This window comes from Akebia trifoliata, chromosome 4 (genome assembly GCF_017979445.1).
Source record: "Akebia trifoliata isolate Shusen 1 chromosome 4, ASM1797944v1, whole genome shotgun sequence".
NCBI classification, from domain to species: Eukaryota; Viridiplantae; Streptophyta; class Magnoliopsida; order Ranunculales; family Lardizabalaceae; genus Akebia; species Akebia trifoliata.
This window is the reverse complement of record NC_141378.1, coordinates 41285373-41306404: the sequence shown is the minus strand read 5'-3', so window position 1 is coordinate 41306404 and position 21032 is coordinate 41285373. Positions and strand designations below refer to the sequence as shown.

The 21032-nt window shown below is 34.3% G+C and overlaps 1 protein-coding gene across 1 annotated transcript; it reads right to left on the bottom strand.

Annotated features, from left to right (window-relative positions):
* Nucleotides 1-198: 198 nt before the first annotated feature.
* Nucleotides 199-17181, bottom strand: PAS2 (Protein-tyrosine phosphatase-like, PTPLA). Its single transcript, XM_086441129.1, has 9 exons — nt 16920-17181; nt 16722-16833; nt 16616-16634; nt 16413-16501; nt 16276-16329; nt 1492-1562; nt 1333-1414; nt 563-659; nt 199-475 (listed from the first exon to the last, which is right to left on the bottom strand). The coding sequence occupies exons 1-9, from the start codon at nt 16988-16990 to the stop codon at nt 405-407; spliced, it is 666 nt and encodes a 221-aa protein (XP_086297255.1). The 5' UTR covers nt 16991-17181; the 3' UTR covers nt 199-404.
* Nucleotides 17182-21032: the final 3851 nt, after the last annotated feature.

The following is a 21032-nucleotide window of genomic DNA, read 5'->3' as shown; positions in this document are numbered from 1 at the left end:
TTGCCTTAAAGCGCGACACATAAGATAGGAAGTTTGGTGGAACCATTTACTCAAGCAGTATAAAACTAAGTTATAGAAGATAGCCACAGATGTTTGATGTTTCAAAATTGAAGACAATGGAATCTCGAGTTTTGTTTTTTTAATATCGAACTATAAATGGAGACGGTGTCTCAATGTCAAATTCTACTGTTACCAACATGAAAAAACCACGAAAACTACCGTCCTATTGTTTTAAATTTTAATAAAGCCAAGACCATAAATGAAGCAACCAAAGCTCCGCATTCATACACTTCGATTAGTTAGGCCTCAGTGACCAATAACAGCTTAATTCGTAACACATTTGATGGAACAAAGATCACCTGAAGAAAGCAATAAATATCACAGTAGGTTTGGTTTGGTTTGTTTTACTCTCGCTTAGACTTGGAGAGAGCTTTCTTCCTCTGCCCAAGCATATATTGGTACATGTGTGGACTGCCTGTAAAAATCAGATCAAGTTATCAGCCAAACAACCAAATCACAAGCCAACTAAATTTTAGAAGTAGAATCTAGCAGAAGTGCATGCCTGGGACGTAGATTCCGAGAGCGATAATTGCTGCGTAGAAGTAATCGAAGGAGAAATTCCATGTGTTTGGCATCCTTATGCAGTACTTTTCAGATTTCTGTGAGCATTCTCAAAACAGAACATAAGTTGCAAATCAGAAGGAAAACAATAAAGAAATAAAACAGTCTACCTTAACAAAATATACATTTGGAGAAAGACATATAAGAGGAATAATTGAATGAGTCAGACTAGTCTGACTAACTCAGTAAGATTCTAAATCTTATTAAGGGTCGTGAGCTCACATTGTGGCATCCAAAAACATGATCAAATTACACAGGGATGTACATGAAAGAATTTTAAGACCTTTGAAAAAAAATATATAAATAAATAAATAAAAGTTATCTTTCACAGTTGAATTTTTACTTTTAAATTTGGGAGTTCAGTAGCCTTCCATTTTCAACGCTTAAAGCATTAAACAGTTTTTGTTTTTGTTTTTGCGTATCTGAGTTTTTCGATGAAATCTAGGAGGCTATGGTGTAGGATTGCCAATGTGATAATTCATGTTGACCCAATAAACCCTTAGCCCAATAAATTACTATAAAAGAACATGAAATAACTAATGGCCTCATCATTGTAGGGATTTCCCAGATTCCAACACCATGGACCTAGTAATTCAAGGTGTTCATTTGAACCAAGTTTATAGAAGTAACAAAAAATGTTTTCATGTCACCTAAGTACATAACATAATAATTAATGATGACATGGCCAATCTTATATGATGGAATCCATACCTTGATGTACGGCAAAGCAGTATATATTAGACCAACTTCACTGGTGATGCCAGTTGGATACAATAGCAGAAAGGTGCTGTACCTGCAGAGAATCACTTTTGCGTTAATGAAATAATCTGTTGGAGCACAATCACTTCCATATCAGTGGAACAACGATACCTAAGCCATAAGAGCCATGAAGGTGCAAAACCAAGTGCTTCCTTCACGCCAAAGAATGAGTACCTAATAATCTGCAATTACAAGCAAATCAATAGTGTTAAAAGTGGTTATCTGAGCCCAAAAGGTTACACCAAGAAATAAATGTGTGGAAAACATCTTTTTTTATTTATGGGTAAGCTAGACTTGAACCCATGACCTCAAAGTTGTTTTGCAATTTGTCAAGCCAACTGCGCTATGGGTCTAAGCCCAAAAAACAAAACAAGAATTAGTGTGGGAGCAAATATCTAATGAGGAAAAAGAAATCTATAGCACCCTCAAAGTTATTGTTTCGGGCATGTGCTGAAGGAAATAATAAGAAAAGAACCTAACATAAACAAAGAAAGTAATTAAGGAAAAGATCTTCATGAACAGTAGTAGAGACGGGCGGATTTAGAGTGGGGGCCGTGGGGGCACTAAGAGTTTTCTAATTCTATGGATTAATGTGCTATTGCAACAGATTTTAGCAGCAGATAAAGAAATTTACCACTTTTGCCCCCAGAAAATTTTTTTCCACTCTTAGTTGCCCCCACAACTATTTTTTTCACTCTTAATCGTCCCCACATATTTTTTTTCTACTCTTGGTTGCCCCCACATGAGCAAAATCCTGGCTCCGCCTCTGTAGAGACATACATAGGAGAGAGCATCATTTAGAGAGAAGTTTTAATTCCAATTTCCTTACTTCAGAACAAATTTTTGAAGGTTTTTCTCATTAATGATGACAAATAAACATGTTCAATCTATAAAATAAAATAAAAAAGACAACATATAGCCACACAGCTGGTATGGATATATAGAGATATAGATATGAGAGTTCAGGATACAATTTGTCTATCCTGAATAAGAATTATATCATTGGAAAGGTGTTCTCAGACGAGAATCTGTCCAAATGTATGAAGTAAATGAAGGTTCATAAATAGTAGAACGAGTCCTCTGCCAAAGTTGCCCTGATTATGCAGAACCTTCCCTAAGCAATGTTCACTTGTACTAGGCAATATGATGAGACCTTTTTGGCAATTCTCCAAATAATTCTGATTCATACATGAAATGCCCAAATAATACAACAACCGATGAAAATGGCCGTAAACATCAACTCATAATCACGATTTATTTGTTTTCTGAATTATCCACTTATGAAGCTTTGAGTATTTATTAATATCTCGAGTCAATCGTATAATTCATCATGTAGGTGAAATTGGACAGCATTTGAAGTTGAATAAATAAAAAGGAGAAATAATTGACATCATACATGTTAGAAGACTTGATTTACACAAGGATAAGTTCGAGGATCTTGTAATTGTGGTGACTTGAAAGTTAAGAAAGAAAAATAAGAATCTTAAGAAGATTGGAAAGTTAAATATACATACATACATACACATATATATATAGATACACACACACACACACACACACACATGGGAAAATGTTGCATGGACTGACGAACTATGTAGATCTTGGACTGAGGTCCACATTTGGGCCATGTGGGACTGCCACATTGGTCGAAATGATGCCTCAGCCCTTTGGATTGTGTGGTCTAGATTGGATTTATAAAATAATAAAACAGAGTTTTTTTTTTTTTTTTTTTTCCGACCAGATCATGACTTTGAAAATGGATGCCGACTAAACTCCCAAATTTAAATTTTACATCCAACAGTGAAAAAATGCCTTTCATCAATTATGTATTTTTTGGGAGTTCATAAAATTTCATGTACTACATCCATGTGGCATCTGATCATTTTAGGGTGCCACATGGACATGTGGTCCACATAAACAAGGCATCCTCGTCCACATAACCTCATATATAGGGAAAAAGATCGAAGAGGCAGACCGAATGAAGCCTCACTTAAAAAAATAAAACACTAATAAATTCAGCAACAAAGGAAATGAGAATGGTTCGTTGACAAAAGGTAACCATAATCACTAAGTATCCCCAAAGGATTCCAAAAGTAGGTATCAAACCGCATCCTAAATGAGTGGAACAACCGTTACTGTCACTATGACTTTAAGGTCTACATTTTCAATCCACAATTTGAAGAGAAAGAATTAGTCTCTCTCTCTCTCTCTCTCTCTATTTTTTTTTGGAAAGGAGTATTGGTGGAAAATCTTACTCACTTAAGGCTTTGTTCTCCACTTATGAAGATTTGAATATTTATTTATTCCTAGTTTTAAATTTGTTCTATACTATTTAGAATACAAGAATTAAAATATTTGAAAAACATGTGTAGATGTACCTAAGTGTTCTTTGTATGTAAGAGAATTTGGTGGATCTTCAAATGTTATCTTGAGCTCATGTTTAGAAGACTTTTATTAATATCTCGAGTCAATCATATGGGTGAAATTGGACAACATTTGAAGATGAATAAATAAAAAGATGAAATGATTCACATCATATATGTTAGAAGACTTGATTTACACAAAGATAAGTTTGATGATCTTGTAGAAGAATTGTCAAGTCTCATAATGACAGCTTGGCAGATATTTATATTAACTAAAGTGTGAATGGACATAAATGCTCTAACGTAGAAATAATAGAAAATTAATACTAGAAAACTAGGAAAACTACAATATTTCCAATACTCCCCCTCAAGCTGGGGCAAATATATCAACTAAGCCCAGTTTGGCAAGGTGAGAGTTAATGATAGAATGATGTAGGACATCTATAGCTTTAAGTAATTTTCTAATTCTATTAGATTTCTATTTCTATTTCTAGTAGGATTTCTATTTCTACTTATAATAGGATTTCTATTTCATAGTTATGTTAGGAGTACAATTCTTTGTTAGTTTCTAATTTGTTTAAATTCATTTTTATTATTTAGACTATAATTAGAAGTGCTTAGAAGTCTCCAATTTGAGTTCTAATAAGATTAGAAAGTTAGTATTATGTTATAGATAGGTTAGGAATATTAATTTTTAGTATTTTAGTAGAATTACAAGTTGTTATGATGGAGTTATCTATATAAAGAGCTCCAAATCCTAAAATTAATCAATAATCAATTCAATTATCTTTTCTCTTTTAATTACTTTTTAGTTTCAAGCTTCTTTTTCTTTCAAGCTATTGCTTGTTTATCAATTGAATCTATTGATTCAAATTGATTTTGAATGTTCCATTGAACTCAACCTATCAAATCTATTAATTCACACGCTTCCGCTATGTCAAGTAGTATCAAAGCTCTTGTTATGATTCAGATTCATGGTTGGTGAAGGAGAATTCATCACTAAAACTGAATTGGAAGCCCAATTCGAGAAGTTTGAAGAAGGTGAACAACTCAGTTGTATTATCCGCAATTTATTGCCAATACAACATGTTGATCCTTCAACTCGACATAGTCTTTTCCAAATTACATGCAAAGTGCAAGGCAAAGTTGTGCAAATTAATTATAGATAGTAGAAGTTCAGAAAATATAATTTCAAGTTACATGATCAATGCATTCAAGTTACCCACTACGCAACACCCTACAACTTATTTAATAGGTTGGGTGGACGATGAGTGCAAGAAAAATGTAACAAGCCAGTGCTCTCTTTCTTTTAACATTGGGCAATATAAGGATGATGTTACTTGTGACATTGTCTCAATGAGAGCATGTCATATTCTCTTAGGAAGGCCTTGGCTTCATGATAATGATGTCACCTACCGAGGCAAAGCGAACACCTATTCTTTCATGCATAATGGTGTCAAAGTGATCTTATACCCTTCAAAGCCCAAGGCTATCCAACTAGTCAAGGAGAATAGAATATGCTTTGTTTCTACCAACATCAACGAAGACTTCAAAACAAGTCAAGTGTTTCCGATGGTAGTGCAACATTCCGACCGAGACCCTCCTACTCAAGTTTCTCATCAAGCACAACCCCTCCTTGAAGAATTTTCTCGTGTTCATCTTGAAGAATTATCGAATTCATTGCTTCCAATGGACAATATCCAACACCACATTGATTTGGTGCCCAATGCAACTCTCCCAAATCTGCCCCATTATGGGATGAGTCTGAAAGAACATGACATATTGAAGGAACAACAGAAAAAAAAACCTTGAAACTTTTATTAACAAGTACAAAATCGATAGAAGATTCAAGAGGTATGAAAAAGGAGACTTGGACATGGTTTATCCTAATAAATATCGTTTTCCTGCCAGAATTTACAAGAAGACTAAGTTGAAGAAAATTGAACCCCTTCATATCTTGAAGAAGATAAACAATAATTTTTATATAAAGAATTTACCTGATGATATGTTATGATCAATTATATTCTTTAATCTAAGTCTGAAGAACGGATATCACTGGAAGAGGATTAAAGCGAGAGATGAATGCAAAACAGGAAAAAAAAAAAAAAAAAGGCCTTCAAGAACAAATCGATGACGAGTTTTTTCAAAGAAAGGGGGGCCTGATGTAGGACATCTATTGCTCTAAGTAGTTTTCTAATTCTATTAGATTTCTCTTTATATTTCTAGTAGAATTTCTCTTTCTACTTCTAGTAGGATTTCTAATTCATAGTTATGTTAGGAGTACAATTCCTTATTAGTTTCTAATTTGTTTTAAATTTATTTTTATTATTTAGACTCTAATTAGAAGTGCTTAGAAGTCTTCAATTTGAGTTCTAATAAGATTAGAAAGTTAGTATTATGTTATAAATAGGTTAGGAATATTAATTTTTAGTATTTTAGTAGGATTACAAGTTATTATGATGGAGTTATCTATATAAGAAGCTTCAAATCCCAAAACTAATCAATAAATCAATCAATAATCAATTAGTTTTATACTTCTTTTTCTTTCAAGCTATTGCTTGTTTATCGATTAAATTTATTGATTCAAATTGATTTTGAGTGTTCCATTAAACACAACCTATCGAATCTATTGATTCACACACTTCTACTACGTCATAGAAGGACCAACAAACTTCATAAGCATGTTGGCAACTTGATCTAAAGAAGAAACAAACAATGTCTGAAGAACACCAGATTGAACTTTCTCTCTAAGAAAGTGAACATCAACCTCTCTATACTTGGTTCTTTCGTGAAGAACTGAATCAGAAATAAGTATGATGGCAGACTTGTTGTTACAAAACAATGTAAAGGAACCAGAGACAGGAAATACCAGCTCTGTCAATAAAAATTGAAGCCAAATAAGCTCACATGTGCCAAGGGTCATACACGATACTCAGTTTCAACAGAAGAACGAGAAACCACACTTTGTTTCTTACTTTTCCACGAGATCAGGTTACCACCATGGAAAGTATAGAAACCAGAGGTAGATCTCATGTTTGTAATAGAACCAACATAATCAATGTCTGTAAAACAGGATAAATGAGGTTGAGCAGCGGACGAATAGAACACCCAAGACCAGGACATGACTTCAAGTAACAAAGAATACTATAAACGATGTCGAGATGAGAAGTGTGCAAAGCATATATGAACTAACTAACCACACTAACCGCAAAACTCAAATCTGATCTAGTGTTAGATAAATCAGACGGTCGACAAGTCTCTAATAAGAAAAATGATCAGATAATAAATAACCAAATTCGGTATGAAAGCGTTGATTTTGATCCATAGGAGAGGAAGCACGACGACAATCAAGTATACCAATGTCCTAACGAAGATCCAATATGTATTTACACTGAGATAACAAAATACCACGGCGAGAGAGAATCACTTCTATCACCAAAAAATACTTGAGGGGACTCAAGTCCTTAACCTCAAAAGCACGACCCAATGCCATTTTTACCTTGTCGATCCATTGGGCATCATCTCCAGTCAGGATAATATCATCCACATAAATCAGAACAATGGCACAACGGCCATCCAATCATCAATGAACAAAACAAATATGATTTAAATGGCATTTGAAAAAACTCCATAGACAAAATGACTTCAGAAAAGTACTGAAACCAGGCTCGTGGAGACTGTTTCAGGCCATATAGTGATTTGAAAAGGCGACAGACTTCTCAAAATACTCCCCCTGAAGACGAAACCTAGGAGAGGGGTCCATATAAAGAACCTCAATTAGATCACCATTCAAAAATGCATTATTCACATAGAGTTGGTGAAGAGGTCAAGAATGACAAGCAGTTAACGAGATATGGAGGCAAACAGTGGAAAGTTTGGCGACAAGGGCAAATGTAAAACCAAAATCCTTTCTAAGAGTTTGTGTAAATCCCTTAGCAACTAGACGTGCCTTGTATCAATCAACTGTGTCATCCGTGAGATATTTAACAATGAAAATCCATTTGCAACCAATTGTCCGCTCCCCAAAGAGAAGGGGAACAAACTCCCAAGTGTGATTCCTCTGCAAAGCATTTATCTCAGCAGTCATGGCTCAAACCACTGAGGATCTCACAAAGCCTCTGATACAGACTAAAGAACACAAATAGAATTAGTGGCAACAAGGTAGGCCTAATAAGAAGGAGAGAAGTCCCTGATAGGAAACAAACTGGGCAATAGGATAATCAGCAACACATACTCGCTTCCCTTTGCGAAATGTAATAGGCAAGTGAGAGTCAGATACAGAAGGGATGAGAGCAGGTGTAACTACTTGAGTCCAAGGAGGAGGTTGGCAATGAGGGAGAAGGGTAAAGAAAGTAAACCGAAAGCGACGATGAAGATGTAAAGAAAACTGGAGAAGGCAGTACTATAGGAGAAGGATCCTGCAATAAAAAAGAGTCTTGTAAAGTAGATGTGACATGAAAATAGAAATATTTTCAAAGCAAGTGATATCAAGAGAACATATGACACGATGAGAGACAGGATCATAGCACGGATACCCTTTGACATAGAGAAATAACCCAAGAAAACATATTGAATGGCCTAGTCATCTAATATAGTGCGATATGCGAACCCGTCCTAAACAAAGCAAGTACGCCCAAAGACTCTAAGTGTAATGGGGAAGAGGGTGCTATCAGAGCAAAGAACACGAAGAAGAACTTGTCCTCCTAAAGTGCAACTTGGAACACAGTTAAAAAAAAAACCATAGTGAAGACGACCATATTACAATATAAATTGGGAACATGCTTTCCTCGAAGAAGGTAGCGGATAATATTCATCAGGTGGCGATTTTTGCATTCAGTCACCCCGTTCTTCTCAAGAGTATAGGGACAAGTCAACTGGTGAAGCATATCATGCTCATGAAGATGAGAACGAATCCTATCGGAAATATATTCCCCGTCATTATCAGACCTAAGAGATTTAATAGTGATGTTGTATTGAGTTTGAATCATTTTAAGAAAATTAATCAAATAAGAAGCACCTTAGAACAAGAACGCATCAAATAAACCTAGTTCAACGAGAATAGTCATTTATAAATATAACATAATATTAATGACCAGTAAAAGTAGTAACAAGGGAAAGCCCCCACGTATCAGAGTGGACGAAATCAAACATTACATTAAACCAATGCATGCGAGGAAGATATGAAGTACATGTGCTTAGAAAGTTCACACAAAGCATTGAAATTTGTGTCCACTACAAGAATTTTTTAAAGCAAGAAATAAAGAGCATAAGTGTTGAAAATTTGCATGTCCTAAGCGAGCATATCATAAATGTAAAGACTGAGAAGAAAATGTATGGCTCCTAGAGAGTAGAAGTACAAAAGTCGGAACAACAAGAAGTTAAAATCCAAACAAGTACAACTCATCCCTCCCATACCCCTTATCAAAAATCTTCCTTGAAGTTAAGTCCTGAAAAATGCAGTTGGTAAAAAAAAATTATTGAGCAATTTAGAGATTTGGTAATACTACTCACAGTCAAGGTTAAGAAATAGGTGAGGAACATGAAGCACAGAATCAAGAAAAAATCAAAGGATAAAAGGATGGTACCTTGTTGTGGATAGGTGTAAGAAACCCATCAACAAGGTAAACCTACCAATGAGTAGTAGGAAAAATAGATGAAGTGAAAGGGCTAAACTCACCGTTCATGTGATCAAAGGCACCAAAATCAATTACCCTGTCAATGGAGCAGAGCCCCACAGAAGGAGCATGTATGAGCATGTAGTTGATCATGCACAACAATGGCAACATGGGTCTAAAACTGCTGCAAACCGAGAGTGCCAAGAGAAACGAAGGTGTCGATAGTAGGAACCAGTGATGTGTCTACAGTAACAGCACGAGGAGGACGCCCCACAGAAGGAGTGGCAGAAGATCGTAGCAAGTGAGGATAGAGCTGAAAGCATTGGGCCTTCTCATAACCGGTTTTCCCACAATAACTGCAAATAAGGTCATTCCCTCGATCTCAACCACGACCTCCATGGCCACAATTCCCAGATCTTGGGGCACGAGGATCGAAGAAGCTAGAATTGGCCGTTAGAGCCATCTGATCCGTCACTAGAGCATAAAGTATACCAGGAGCCTGAGTCTAAGATGCTACTACACAACCTCTAAGCACACATCTCCAAACTAAGAATCATCCCCTAAGGTGTGGGACTTTTCCTATTTATCATTTATTTGTTCTTGGTTCAATGAACTTAAACTTTTCTTTTAGTTGAAATACTCTTAAATCCTCGATTTTTCAAAAAAGCAGATCTGAATGAAGTTTCAGAGCCTTAACTCTTACAACCATGTGAATCCCATGGTTAAGTCCTCCAACTGAGCAAACTTGTTCAAGACTCAAGACTTGAACCAAGTTTGGGACGAAATCTAACCCCATCATACTCATTGGGTTGAATAAAAACTCACCCTCGAGTTTTTGAATAATGAGCTGCCCAAATGATCTTATCAATTATTTTATTTTTTTCAAAACAATTCATCCATACCTCTAGTACAGCAATTCAAGCTTTGAATTGTTGTTCGAATTAAGAGTTTGGTGATCACATTCAACTTCTTTGATTATCATCTTTACAATCGAAGAGTGCCATTACTAACTCTAATGCCAATTGATGTAGGGAATTGTTTAAATATTGGAAGAACACAACGAGTCAATCAACAAGTTCACAACAATAGATTAAAGCACCAAACCAACACACTAATTTCAACAACTTAATTAAAACCAAAAGAAAATACAATCTATCCAAAAGAACTTACAACATGTAAAGGTCTTTATGATCTTGATCACATAGAGTTACTCGAGAGGCTAGGCTCAACCAACTCAAACTCAAACTCAAAATTTCGTTATTTTCTCTCTATTACTAAGGACGTCCCATTCTTGGCCTTTATCAAAAAGAGCATTAAAACATTTCTCTCCCAATCTCCTCTTAACTCCTATGCACTTTTTAAAACAAAAAACATAAAAAACAAGCAAATACATACATATATTCTTAGAAATTACTAACACCCTTTCAACTCCCAACACACTTCCCTTTTTTTTTCTTTTTCTTTTTTTTAACTTCAGTTTAAAGTTCAAAGCTTTTCTTTCTTCCCAATGCTTGAAATGTCCCCCTTGGTTGTAGGTCCCAATTGTTGCACACAAGGATCATCCAACTTAAATGATAATTGACCTTGACCTAGAGCCATTTTGATTGGTACTTTGAGTTGGTGATTTCGATCTGGTGGATCAAATCTGATTACTTAATGGCCCTCGATAGGCAACTCATTTGTGTGCACCTCATTATATACCAACTTATTATATAGGGAGAAGAATGACAAGGGTAAATCAAAGAAGAGGATCGAACAAAGCTTTAACGCTTGTCTCAAACAAACCGCACACAAACACTAAGAGAATTCAGAAACTTAAGAAATACTAATAGTTTGTTGATAGAAAGACAATAGAAATTGCCAAACATCCCAAAGTACCACAAATACATGTGTAATTGAACCGCAATCCGAATAGGTGGTGTGACCGCTACTGCTACTGTAGCATGTGCAAGTCTATATGTTCAATCCACAATTGGATGAGAGAAAAAATCTCAATTTCTATTAATCTTCATCTCTAGCATTAACTTTAACACATCTTCAATTACCACATCTTGTAGTCATTGAAAGTAATTTGATTGTTGCAAAATTCTGAGTGTAAGTGCAAGCTCTGATACCAATTTATACGATAATCCTATCCTTATCAATATCCCTTTTTATATAAGTCAACCCAGGTTCAAGTAAAATTTTGGTGACTCTTGAGCGAATCAACTCACTATGAAGATTTAACCTTACGATTCACATAGATGTAGGAGTCAAGAATTTGGAACTTCGACCCAGCTTGGTACGAAACAAATCATTTGCAAATGCAAATGATTTGTTGGAATCTAATTTACAGATGCTTTGTTACATTCTGAAATTTTTTTGCATTGCACATTATTTGCATGACCCTCTTAAATCCTTCACAAATTTCAGCAAATAGTTTGCAGCCCAAAAAGTGCTGCAAATCATTTGCGGTGGTACCAAGCAGGGCCTTCATCTCAAATCCACATCGTACAAGAAATCGAAGATTTTAGAGCTTACTTTAACTGAAAGAAAAATCCTAGGTTCATTGGGCCTAAAACAAAGAAACAATAAATTGGAGAGACATCCCACACCTTAGAGGATAATTTTCACCTTAACGTTGCGTTTTTTATGTTAGAAAGACTTAAATTTCACAATTATGGTTCCAATCTCCTAAAAGTAATAGGTTTTAGTTTGCTTAATTGTTAAGCTTTGTAACATGTATGAGTAGGTGGGGTATGTAGGACATTTATATTTTTATTAAATGTAATTGAGTTAATGTGGGTAACTGGGAATTAAGAGAAAATTCTTTAAATGGAAGACCTTAAGAACATTTTTTTATGAATAAGAAGTTAAACTTCAAGCTAAGTATATGTAATTTAAGACTAATTCTCTCACCACAATCTATGGATTGAATATGGAAACTTTTGGGATACAATGACGACACCGGATGTTCCACCCATTCGAGTTGAGGTTCGAATACCTATTTTCTTGTAATGCTTTACGATATTTGGCAACTATGGCTTATTTTCTATTAATAAATCCTTCTTATTTCTTGAGTTGTTGAATTTAGCTAGTATTTGTGATTTTTGTTTGAATGAGGCTTTGTTGGGCTTAGACCCATAGCTCAGTTGGTTTGACAATTTGCAAAGCAACTTTTAGGTCTTTGGTTCAAGTCCAGCTTACCCATCCAACAAAAAAAACATGAGGCTTTGCTCGATTCACCATTTCGATCTACCCTTCCTAATATCCCTCCCTATATTAGTTGGCAGCAAAGATAATAATTATGTTCTTGGATTGGTAGAACTGAAGATTAGAAAAGATTTGAGTCTAGTTTTCTCTTTGCAACTTGTAGATTGAATATGTAGAAATTCAGGCTATAGTGGTAGCAATGGTTGCACAATCCATTCGAGTTACGATTCAAATACACATGTATTTGTAATCCTTCTGAATATTTGAACCACAATTTTTTTTTCTATCAATGAACTATTAGCATTTCTTAAATTGCTAAATTCTCTTAATATTTGTTTGAGTGAGACTTCGTTTGATCCTCTCCTTCGATCTACCATTCCCGACTTTCTCCTTATCTCAATATATATATATATATATGCTAACATCCAAGACCACATGAGGACGTTAGCGTCTCCACCACATTCACTTTCCAATAATACCCCTGTCCATTTTGTCCTTTAATGAAAAAGACAAGACTATGTTGGAATCTGTATAATGGCATATTGTAAATATAAAAAATCTTATGAACTATTTATAAAAGTGTTGTTGACATTAATTGCCAAAGCATTTACTACAAACAAGACATTTAAATCTAAAAATTAAAATGCTCTTAACATTTATTATGCAATCAAACATTTATTATGTAAAAGACCAACATATCCGTACCTTTTCACTAAAAGACAAAATAGGCAAGGGTTTTATTGAAAAGTGAATGTGATGAAGAATGCTAACGTCCTCATGAGGTCTTGGATGTTAGCATTCCCTTTTTATAATTATTTTTTTATTTACTAATAAATTAACAATAGACCCTAGACAAAACATTATAATTATAAAGGAATGCTAACGTCCAAGACCTCATGGGGACGTTAGCATTCTCCAACACATTCACTTTTCAATAATACCCCTGTCCATTTTGTCTTTTAGACACTGCTTGGTATACCATAAAAAGCCTTAAAAAGAAAAATTTTGCGTTTGCAATGTTTTACAATTACGGATTTTTACCACCTTTTACCGATTGGGTACTTGGTAATATCTCCGAAAAATTCCTATAAAACTAAACCCTTTTCTTATAGACAAATTATCTAACATTCTATATACAACAAAAACCCCTTCTACTATGTTATAATAGAAATATTCAGCCACTGTACAAATACTAACTCGGCTCCTCGTTAGTATCTGAATTTTCGATTCCAATTTCATGGTGGTCAAGTAGACCTTGGGGTGAATCTGAGTCTAACCACACACACCACCTTATCTTCAATATCAAGAACTTCAGAATGATAGAACTTCCCACTCTTCAAAAAGTTAGACCCAAAAGAAAATGCTTCAATCTTTCCCAAAATGGTACAAAATTCATGAGAGAGAAATAAACTTTGAAGGAGGTTGAAGATGATAGTTTTTAGGAAGAAAAATCCATCAAAAATAAAGGGTTTTGGTCAAGGTTGGTTTTTGGAATAAAAATCAAGGTTTTGGGAAAGCAATGCAGAGAGAGGAGTCATTACCTGTAAAAGATCGAGTTCAATGGAGAAGGATGAGTTATTGTTCGTGTTCGAACTCAAACAAGAAAACGCAAAGGTTCAATGGTATGGTTTTCCTGGTCTTTTTCTCACCACATAGTTTTACAGTCAAAAATGTCTCTTGTGCTAACTCTTACCAAGATTTTCGGTGGAGCTTGCTTTAAAAATTATCTACCAAGCACACGAAATTCGCTAAGTAGCGCAAAGGTTTGCTATTCCGTGCTTTTACCGTCAATTACAGGGTTACCAAGCAGGGCCTTAGTAAAAAAGGCAAGTGTATCTTAGTCTTTTACACAATAAATGTTTGTTTGCATGATAAATGCTAAAAGCATTTTAGTCTTTTGATTTAAATGCTTTATTTACAATAAATGCTTTGGAAATCAATGTCAACAACACTTCTAAAAATATGTCCATCAGATTTTTATATTTACAACAATGCCACTACACAAAGACTATCATATCATTATCTTTTTCACTAAAAAACATAACGAGCAGGGGTATTATTGGAAAGTGAATTTGATAGGGATTGCTAACATCCCCATGAGGTCTTGGACGTTGGCATTCCCCAATATCTAAATAATAAAACACAACTGTAGGGCCTACTTTTGTGAGAGACAAACTTCCATCCAGTTAGGATAACATCTCATCCAACAACAATTTTTGTGGGGCACACTTTATTGTCTTTCCTCTTTACCCCCCTCTAATTTTACTATATTTCCTTTTTTACTCCGTTAACCCACTTTGTTGTTTTTCATCTTTTACCCCTTAACCTAAAAAAAATTAATAATACCCCCCCCAACTTTATTTTTTTCAACATTTACCCCCTTAATCCCAAAGAGGATGCCCACATTGTAGGCACGAGCAAACCCAAGTATATATATGACTTAAGTTTTTAAAGCGTTGAATCCAAAGTATTTTCTTCTGCCACATTTTTTACACATTATTCATCTTTTTGACTGATTTTTTAAATAATCTATTGAACGTATGATACAAAAAGAGCAACTACTTGCAGACCACCAAGAACTGATTGCTATCATCACTCAAAAAATCCCTTGTGCACTCCATTGGTGTATGATTGCACTCCCATGGAAACCAACAAAGTTGCACTCCATCTTCTTTCCTTCAACAAGAAAACAGAGAGAGGGAGAGAAAACCTTCTTCTTCCTCCTCTTCTTTCAACAATAACTAGAGAAAGAGGTGCAACTTGTAGGAAATTGAAAAAAATGAACAATTGATGCCCCTTGCACCCCAACAAAATAGGTATTTTGTCAATTGTACCCTTTTCCAAATTGTACTTGAATTAATTTTGTAATATTTTTTTCGTTATGACAAATTGCTAACTATAGATGAGACCCAATAAGAGAAAAAAAAAATGCATCAACAACACCAAATAGGGAAAAAAAAATATTATACCTGTTATTAATTAATAATAGTGTTCCATTATCCAACCATATTGACTTCTATGCTTGGAAAAAAAGTGTTTTGAAGCTGTCGGGTGAGGTGGTAAAGTCTATGAATGATAATACAACAAACTTGGAATCAAAACCCTATCTTCATTTGCTTAGAAATCCAAACGAGGAAAGAGGGAGTGGGGATTACTGTACATTTGGGTGAGTAGATGCGAGCACAGTTTTAAAATACGGTATCTCATTTCGTCCCTCACCAAAACCGAGTTGACTCATCCAACTCATATTTTCTCAGACAAGTAACTGTTAACTCAATTTAAAAAATATTGTAAAATTATATTTTATTTAAATAAATAGTATTATTTCCTATTATAAGGTAGATTAGTAGATGTTCAGTTAAAAAAACATATTTTCCTACAAGATCGCAAACATTTAAATCATTAAAATTTGATTATTTTATATCAAAAATACAAACCCAGTTAACTCGGCTGAGTTTTTGAAAACTTGACAAGATTCAAAATATCAAGCACATCATCCCAGATCCCAAACGAGTCAACGTGATGGATAATTCACATTAATTGCCTCTGAGACTTGAATGACTCGGCCAAGTGGTGGAGGTAACCAACACATAACCACAAAACTCAATAAGCATAAACCTAACCACAATGATTTAATACCAAATTGCCAACTAACCTAACTCCAAATGAAAAGTTTCAAGACAAGCACTGAAATTTTATAGCAAATAATCAGAGAAAAGTAGTACCTCTGTGATAGACCAGCTGATGACCAGTGAGCTAACCAGCATGTGTGTCCGAGTCTGCCAATACAAAGTTAATCTCATTAGTGCAATTCCTAGTTATTGAACCTTCGAACTTAAAATCAAAAGTAAAATTTCTTCACCTCAGGAAAACTCCATAAGATTCCCCACGTTACATACAACCTCGAACTGATTTGAGGCAAAGTTGCTGTAATTGGAGATCTCACCAACCCTTTTTGCAGAACCAACAAAAAAAAAAAAAAAATCATAAATTTTAGGTTCCACTCGTCCTAAATCAAAATCATAGATCATGAAAAACAGAAATTATAGAGAAAGTTAATCTCACCTACAAGACCATGAAGAATCTGTCGAGAAGAAAAAAACAAAAAACAAAAATCAAATACTCTCAAATTTTTTAGGCCAAATAAACAAAATTCAATAATTTTCTATACTTCTAGAATTGCTGCCGTTTGAGCCAATTGAAGAGGCCTTTCGACTGCATCGTAAACTTGTTCATGACCAGATTCCTTCAAAGTCTTCAAAGCAAAATATAAAACCTGAGACCTAAAACAATTCAAAGAAATCAAACCAAAAAATAAAATAAAATTTACACGAACAGATGGAGATCTAGGTTTTGCAATTAAGCTTACCAACCAGTAAAAACAGTCCAGTTGTATAAAGTGAGGTAGATGCGCCTAAGGACTGATAAGAACCCCGCCATTAAAGCTCTGAATTTGAGTTTCTGTGATGCAGAATGTGAGAGAGATTTGGGATCTAGGGTTTTAAAGATGGTTTGAAGAAGTGAGGAACCAGCATTTAATTGATTTAGGTGAACAGATCAACAACTCAAACTTTAAATGAAGAATTTAAAATTTTGCTTCTACAGCTGCAAGTACTCTCTCACCCAATCCCAACTGAAAAATTAAACAATCGGTTTTTATGGCCAAGTGTGGAGACCCGGTTTGAACCGGAGCATCCGTTTGTTCGAAATGGGTTGGTTCGGATTCGGTTCCTAAGATATTTAGAATCGGAATTATCGTATATTTTAGATTTTGATTCTTATCTATTTCGATTAAAACATAAGTGATATTGAAATCATCAAGAATTGTCGATATCCATTGGTTTTGATTCTTACGAATCAGAATGAAGCAAATAAACGCCGTGAGTGAGAGTAGAAATCTATGTCCAATAAGAAATGGTTTTCTACGAACCATCGCAAAGCTTTTTTCCTTTCAATAACATAACAATTTATCAACGAAAGCTATAACATAATTACATTTTTTTTTCTAGTAAAGATATGAGTTAAAGTTTTTCCAGAACCTAAAACCCTTCTTTAAAATCAATAAACTTCGACAAGAGAGGTTTAGCACATAATTTATATGGAAACTTGAAGAACTTTATATAATATATATTAATTTTAAAAGGCACTTGTTTCAATCATTTATAATAAACTAATGATTAATGCACACTGTCTTAGTATGTGGTTGTGTACATGGTTGACGTGGCAAGGGCATAGAACCACACATCGTTTTCATGTGTATCCCGATGAAAATGATCTATGGTTCTGTGTCCTTGCCACGTCAACCACATATCACGACCGCGTGCATTCATCATGACTCTTTATAATATGAAACTACATTGGTTCTAGATTCTTGCGACTACCCATATGATATAACCCAATTGATTTTGATAATTGGGTGTAGAAAAAAGAGGTCTAGAACCAAGGTTTTTGCTATGAGAGATTTACTCGACAAACCTAATTGTTGCACTTTTATTACAAAAACTGCCTTGGAGTTTTGACAACTCTAAGGGAACCTTGCTTTATGAAGTTCATTACCCACTAAACCTCACTTTATCTAGTTCGTTACTGAGCAAACCTTGGAGCAGGATCCACATCATAAATTTCTAATTATTTTGCAGTTAATTTGTTAATTAACATACCTTAGACTATATTCTAACCACATTAATTTGTAACGTTCAAAAACATGATCTGATGTACAAGATTATGAAGGACAAAATTCTAAGAACTTTAAAAAAAAAAATTTCACTGTTGAATTTTAATTTTAAATTTGAGAGCTTAATACCATCCATTTTCAACATCTACTATCAAGATCAAAAATATTTTTTTATTTTAATGTTTTCTGTAGAATCTGAGTTTTTACATGCAATCTATAAGTCAGTGTTGTTAGATTGCTAATTTGATAGTCCATGTGGGCCCAATGACTCTTAGTAAGATTTGAGATCGTATTAAATTAGTCATGGTAGCATGATTCATAAAGTAAGGTTAGTATAGGTAACAAACTTGATAAAGTAGGGAGTTTTGTAATAAAATTGCAATAGATAGGTTTGCCCGGTAAATCTCTCTTTTAATATTGGAAATCACTTCGATTGGATTGGTCCAATTATGATTAGTCCAAGTCAAATTGGAATGATCAAGTCTTGAATATAAGGGTATCAATAAATAGGATCGCTCCTAGAATCTAATACAAGCCAATCTAATAACATAAGTTTTGGCTCAAGTATTTAGGATCTAATCTGATATGAATTCAATCGATAGTATATTGAAACTATTAGGGAAAATCATATATCACTTTCCAATTTGAATTAATTGCTACGATAATATTATGCAAGAAAATACATTAAATAAATTGTAGGAAGGGGCATGTGCCATGCATATGTTACAAGGGCAAAGATTCTTCAAAATTATGAGTTATTATCGTTGCACATTTTGTTATTTGTTAAAAGAATTTTAAAAAATAAATATATAATTTGATTCTAATTAATATTGATTGATTATTTGAATACATTAACAAATCTATTTGTGGTAATTTTATAAATAAAATAAATAATTTAATATATATTTCAATCATCAATGCTCACCGATCTCTCATTATCATAATATAGGAGCAGGGGCGGAGCTAGTAAGGAGCTGGATTGCCCTCACAAAACTTTGAGACATCCCTATATTTTCAACTAATTACATGCCCCATTTGTCTCCACTCCCTCACCTCTCTCTTCATTTGCCCCCACGCCCTCACCTCCCTCCAATTTATGTCTCCCTCCCCCTCTAAATTTTGTTGTTGATTATATTGCCTCTTGATCGGGCCTTCTCACATACTAATTGGAAATGACCTAAATATCCTTTCCTTCAACTTCTAACCAAACATTTCTGAATTTCTCCGTAAAACTATTCATCTTCAAAAATTTTAACTACACAACTAACCATAGTTTGCCCCCACTACAAGAAAATACTGGCTCTGCCCCTGTATAGGAGTTATCTCCTACGATGAGAGGAACTCTATATCGTGGAGAAAAATATATAATTTATCATTTATTCTTCATTTTCTTCATTGCATCTATTCTTTTATATAATTTCTTAGTTAAAACTTTCATTTTTTTATAATTTTCTTATTTGTTTTTAAATTTATTCTACATTCTTTATGAATGCTTCTATTTGATCTTTGTATCTCCAAATTTCAAAGAACCTGCTAGGAGCGGACCTCCACATCCCTCCATGGTAGGAATAAGGGGTTCAATGTATATGCTACACATATAATTGGAGTTTATCATGGTATGAATGGAAGAGGATGTCGATCACAATCACAACATCGAGACATTTGGCAAACATGGATAGGATCCACACTTCAAGTTATTTTCCATCTAAAGAAGGGAAAAAAGATGGAAATATGGTAGTTGGGACCTATGTCATTATTAGTCCTCCAACCACCAACCAATCTGAGCATCTATCTAATATCATTGTCATTGTTATTGTCATCACTCCAAAGAAACGTTGATGTCACTATCCCATCGTGTGACGCAAGGATTTCCTTTTCTTCCTAGAGTAGGAGTATTGTAGAGGTAATATTTGTGATTTACCGATGATCTTCAAGATCTCACACATGAACCATTCAAACAACATAAAAACATAAAAATAAATAAAGAATCGACAAAGGTTCCTATATTCATAGGCTTATTAAACCATTTTGCTATAACATTTCAATATTACATGACTTTCCCCTTCCTTTCCAGATCCTTATTATCTCTCCTCTTTACAATGGATTTTAACCCTTCTAAATAGAAAAACCTAAAATAGAAATCCTAATTCCGATTAATTTAGAGTTAAAATATTTACCCTTATGCAAATAAATTAATTGTTTAGAATGAAATAATATTCCTAAATTAGGATTTTTCCTTAATTAGATAGAGTTTCACCTAAATAATGCAATGAATTCATCTTGAGATGCACGTCGATTGGTGTGAATGAACAATTCATGTGGGAGTGAGTTTTTATCCCTCCACAAATATGGTTAGAAAATTCTCAAGAAATTTGTGGATAATTCACATATAAAATAATTAAATATAGAAGAACATTAAGACCAATTTCTCAATTCAACAATTTGTAAAAAACCATAAACTATCATTTCATCCGTTGTGTTGTAGTCATTGGTCGTTCATAACATTGATCATCACTCTCAAATAGCCCAATCGTCACCACATTCATGGTTCTTCATCTTTCCTTTAGTTGTGTCCATTTTTCTTTCTGAATACAATAACATTTAGGGTCATCCTTAACCATCGTTACTAGATAGTGGTAATGATGAATTGTGTAGTCGTGTACCAAACAATCTATCAATCCTTCAAAGCATACACCAACCAGCCTATGTTTCTCTCTTTGTTAATAAGGTTTTCGCATTCACATAACAACTTGAAAAAAGCCTATATTTGATGGTCCAAGGCCATTGAATTTCATAAAATTTGACGGA